Source organism: Thalassophryne amazonica, chromosome 1 (genome assembly GCF_902500255.1).
Source record: "Thalassophryne amazonica chromosome 1, fThaAma1.1, whole genome shotgun sequence".
Taxonomy (NCBI): Eukaryota; Metazoa; Chordata; class Actinopteri; order Batrachoidiformes; family Batrachoididae; genus Thalassophryne; species Thalassophryne amazonica.
This window is the reverse complement of record NC_047103.1, coordinates 34,812,104-34,817,270: the sequence shown is the minus strand read 5'-3', so window position 1 is coordinate 34,817,270 and position 5,167 is coordinate 34,812,104. Positions and strand designations below refer to the sequence as shown.

The following is a 5,167-nucleotide window of genomic DNA, read 5'->3' as shown; positions in this document are numbered from 1 at the left end:
ATTACACAACCACATGTAGAGTCAAAGCATATAGGTGTGACGATGTACATTCTATATCTTTGAAATGCCCCGGCAGAGATCAAGGTATTGCCCAAGATAAAATAAATGATGCCCCTTTCATTGTTCTGTGACAAAGATTTACATGCACAGATGGACGATCCCGCCGGCTTCCTTTTACATTGTCTGTGCTGCATCCTTAAAATGCCCCCTGGTGGAGACTGTGTGAACTAAGGCACATAATTAAGGTATTCAACACATGGCAGAAAAGCAAATAAACGTTATTAACTTTTGTACGTGAAGTATTCCATGTATTATGGACGATAAAATGAATGTTATGACGCCCCTTTCGTTGCCCTGTGACGGACGATGTCAACGTTTTTGACGTCAAATTAACATTCTCATCCCACCAGATTTTACATTGACTTTATATATCAGTTGGTATCCATAGTGAGTACAATAAATACCTGACCACAATACGTGTAATATTCCAAAACCACATTCAGTGGGTAGGATCTCTGTTGTTCTTACTTTACACAGCTACAAACACCAGCTCAGATTAGTTAGTATTGTTTTAGCTCAATAGTAAGAACACAAGGGGGTGGGAAGAGAGAAAGCAACTTCAAATTGTGTTCACTTGCCATTTATTGTGTGTGTGTGAGGGGAGTCCTCGTTTTTCATGACTCACAACAACTCTTTAAACCAAATCCTCAGGAGCATTCTACCCCACCCCTCAGAAAAAGGAGGAAAAAAAATCAAGATGGAGTACAAAAACAACAAAATCCATCATAAAGAGCACAACATATGTATCTACAACACAAAAGTGTCTCCGCAGCACAGAGTATTAATTATACTTCAGGTCCTTCTCCTCCAGGAATCAGCTGCAGAACACAGGGGGTGAAAACATGGGTTTCAGTTGGAGGTTTAAACAGCAGACAGATTATTTTTAAATCTGGCAGTATACTATGACAGAAGTCTATCAATGGAAAGAATCTCATGTTACTGAACATCATTCTTATGTTCCTACCATGGTGATGTTATTGCCATTGAGAAGGATCTGGTCCAGTTTGGTTATCCTCCGTCCCTCTGGGGTGATTTCACTGAAACAGAAACATTCATTCAGAACATTACATTTGTGGTCGGCGTGAAAGACACTGCTTAAAGACGAACTTACAATTCTGTCACATCCTCAAGGACCATGTCTAAAACATCTCATGAAGGAAAAACTTGGACAATTAAAAGACCTGAACAAAAATCAGCCATTAAATAGCAGAAAATCACAGATATTTAATTTTACTGTAATCTGGGAAGGATACTGACAAAGTCATCAAAACCAAGCAAGGTACCAACAATTTCTTTGTCAGTCTTCATCACGATATGGATTCGAGAACCTATGCATTTATCCACAAGCTCTGAAAGATAAACATGAAAAACAAAGTGAGTGAATTCAGTTTTATATTTTTTGTACAGGTCTTCCTGTGAAACTTTGACATGTTGGTGTTTAGAAGAACAGCTACATTTGGATGATGGATGCTTAGAAACACCACCATTTTTTTTTTTGTCAAATCATCTTCAGATGTATCAGAATACATTATTAAAATTTGCAAAAAATGTTAGTTAACTGATGACAAGTTAAACACATGAAAATGGGATTTTTTAAAAAGCAAAATCAAGCACATTTCCAAAATAATTTACACTTTTGACAGTAATAAATATGCTTAATGCATTCACATAGCCTTTTATTTCAGAAATGGCAGGTAAAAGAAAAGAATCTGAGTGCCTTATCCAACTCAGTTTGAGCTACACATTCTCAAGAAGGCTACCATTTTAAAACGCTGAATTTTCAGATCCTTCTGGGAAAAGTACACAAGAAGCAACTTATTCTTTTCTCAAAGGAGAATGCCCAACATGCCTCATCAAAGGACTTATGAATGACGGAATTTGGACCTGAAGACCAAGGAGATTGACCTCCAGTTTTTTTTTTTTTCATCATTGCACTCCAACATATGACTATTTCTGGAATGGGGCTGTACGCTTCTGGGGTCTCTTCCATAAAACAGGATTACTAAATAAGCCAGGCTTATTCTGTTAGTCTGTTTAATTTTCCAACTGAAAAATAAGCCAGACTTTAAACAATTGGTCTTTAAACACTAAATAAATATACAAAATTTAAAAAGTTTTTAATAATTGCCACATATTAATTAATTTGGATCTCAATAATTTCAGCACACCTCCTTGCTTTGATTGTGGCTTTCTCTAACACACACTGTTACGTGGAGTAACAGTTTTTGTGGACATGATCTGACAAAATGTTAATCAGCTTATTATTTTTAACCTTACCAGAGGTCAACTGACAACTGCTTAATGTTAAACAGTCCTGTTAAAGAACCCGCTGTCCACTATTAATTAAAGCTAGCAGTCAAAGTTTTCAATAGAAGGCAGCAGACATCAGAATCTGGCATCTGCTCAACAGGTTTTGACGCCTATCTACATAATAGATAGATTCCACTCTCCTGGAATCTGATGCGCTGCACATGGTCTTGTTACAAAATGCTCTCACAGTGTGCACAAGCTGTTGGTGCATAGACCCCTGAATAACTCCTGGCTCACACCAAACATCTGCATTACTGAAGGCCAAGTGTTATTAAAAAAGTAACTTTGATGATCAGCAGCTTAAGTTGGCCGATGGGCAGCACCTGAATCAGGGCTACTGATTTTGCGGCCCTCAGGCCATGTCTGGAACCAGGTTGTTTTGAAATTCTTCAAAAGGAGGCCTGAAGTCAAGCTTTCAAGAAAATAATGTGTGCACGAGCACAATGAGACTGACCTGTAATGACTGAGGGGATTTTGAATAATCAATCAATTTCAATCAATCAATTTTATTTATATAGCGCCAAATCACAACAAACAGTTGCCCCAAGGCGCTTTATATTGTAAGGCAAGGCCATACAATAATTACGTAAAAACCCCAACGGTCAAAACGACCCCCTGTGAGCAAGCACTTGGCGACAGTGGGAAGGAAAAACTCCCTTTTAACAGGAAGAAACCTCCAGCAGAACCAGGCTCAGGGAGGGGCAGTCTTCTGCTGGGACTGGTTGGGGCTGAGGGAGAGAACCAGGAAAAAGACATGCTGTGGAGGGGAGCAGAGATCAATCACTAATGATTAAATGCAGAGTGGTGCATACAGAGCAAAAAGAAACACTCAGTGCATCATGGGAACCCCCCAGCAGTCTAAGTCTATAGCAGCATAACTAAGGGATGGTTCAGGGTCACCTGATCCAGCCCTAACTATAAGCTTTAGCAAAAAGGAAAGTTTTAAGCCTAATCTTATAAGTAGAGAGGGTGTCTGTCTCCCTGATCTGAATTGGGAGCTGGTTCCAGAGGAGAGGAGCCTGAAAGCTGAAGGCTCTGCCTCCCATTCTACTCTTACAAACCCTAGGAACTACAAGTAAGCCTGCAGTGTGAGAGCGAAGCACTCTATTGGGGTGATATGGTACTATGAGGTCCCTAAGATAAGATGGGACCTGATTATTCAAAACCTTATAAGTAAGAAGAAGAATTTTAAATTCTATTCTAGAATTAACAGGAAGCCAATGAGAAGTGGATTTGTTGTGTGTGGGTTTCCCAATATTAGAGAGTATTTTTTTTTTATATAAAAAGTTTATTACTCATTAACTTTTACCAAATATGAGGAAAAAATGCCAAACATATTTAGTTGATACAGAAATACACCTGTCTGGAAGCATATTCCACCATCTTGGATTACTTTGTTTCCGCAACCAACCAGCGTATGTCATGCAGCTGCCACATTACCTTCACTTGGTCTGGTACCATGTCGCAGCACTGACAAGACAAAACAAACAAACAAACAAAAACTCATCTGAAGTTGAGGGTGTGTGTGTCTCAGGAAGGGCATCTGGCATAAAACCTGTACCAAATCCCAGTGTGGTTCTGTACTGGATCCACTGTGACAAATTTAATCAAAACTGGGGCAGCTGAAAGATAGACAAACATTTCTGCTTCTGGACCAAGGTTTTGCACATTCCCTGAAGTGTTGCGCAGAATACCAGGTTCAAGTCAGAAATACTTCAAATTTGCATACTTTGCGGAAAAGGATAGAGAATTTTGGGGGATTTCCCCCCTCAAACTGAGCTATGTTTGACGACATTAATCAAAGTTAATAAATAAAATAAGACGAATGTGCTTTTGACGGCGACATAGCAAGAGTAGCATGACGCTAATAATCGCTAACAAAATAACACCAATAGTCAAATTCCCGCCTGAAAACGCGTCCAAACCTCCCCCGATGGTTAACAAGGACATATTCCTACTAAGTTCAAAAATATAAGTGGAAATTCTTTGTTACACATAAAGCACAAACCGAGTGGAAGCAGCTGCGAGGGATTCGACGTTTGATTAGCCGCCATGTTCACTCAACGCAGTCTGAGCGCAGTCAAAAGCAATCGAAAGAAGAACTTTCTTCTTCTTCTATGGAGATTAACGGCAGCCGGGATCCTTATTGCTGCATTGCTGCCACCTTCTGCATCAGTCAGTTATAGCAGCACTAAATCCTCTCGAGTCCAGTGCCTTTCAAGTGTTTAAAAAGTCAACACTTGTCCTTCCCACTTGACCCTTCCTACAGAAATTCTCTTGCCTTTCTCTGGAATATTTATTACAGTACATGAGAACATACTACACTGGCTATGGCTGTGGACAATCCAAACATAGTCCATAGTCTATTGTCCATCCTGATGTTCTTGGGCACATCAGTCACAACATTCACATAACAAACGTCTACGGTAGCAAAGACCTGAAGATGAACACTGAAAAATTACAAATTAATTTACAAATCGGAATGACTTCAACAATACATTTTTATCATGTGGCAGGGGTCAAACGTATGATGTAATTCTTCAAGAACAAAGAATGAAGGAAGATAAACAGACCGAGAAATTGTACTGGATGACTTTTTTAAAATCTATTTTTAAATCTCAAAAGATAGTGTTTATATATATATATATATATATATATATATATATATATATATATATATATATATATATATATATATATATATATATATATATATTTTTTTTTTTTTTTTTTAATGTTATACCTACAAGATCATGTCTAATAGAACAAACACTTATTTTAAGTTCTTCTCCACAAA

At 38.3% G+C, this 5,167-nt stretch overlaps 1 protein-coding gene across 1 annotated transcript; it reads right to left on the bottom strand.

The window, feature by feature from the left end:
• Positions 1-624: 624 nt before the first annotated feature.
• Positions 625-4,498, bottom strand: lsm5 (LSM5 homolog, U6 small nuclear RNA and mRNA degradation associated). Its single transcript, XM_034180524.1, has 5 exons — positions 4,379-4,498; positions 1,314-1,409; positions 1,172-1,199; positions 1,025-1,097; positions 625-878 (listed from the first exon to the last, which is right to left on the bottom strand). The coding sequence occupies exons 1-5, from the start codon at positions 4,422-4,424 to the stop codon at positions 846-848; spliced, it is 276 nt and encodes a 91-aa protein (XP_034036415.1). The 5' UTR covers positions 4,425-4,498; the 3' UTR covers positions 625-845.
• Between the last annotated feature and the right edge of the window lie 669 nt (positions 4,499-5,167).

Bases quoted from the DNA above. Each gene is read 5' to 3' on its own strand.
- lsm5 (XM_034180524.1), bottom strand. From the start codon at position 4,424: ATGGCGGCTAATCAAACGTCGAATCCCTCGCAGCTGCTTCCACTCG. The intron at 1,410-4,378 runs GTTTGTGCTTTA...TTTATCTTTCAG, and splicing joins CTCGCAGCTGCTTCCACTCG to AGCTTGTGGATAAATGCATA. The intron at 1,098-1,171 runs GTAAGTTCGTCT...TTTCTGTTTCAG, and splicing joins CTTGAGGATGTGACAGAATT to TGAAATCACCCCAGAGGGAC.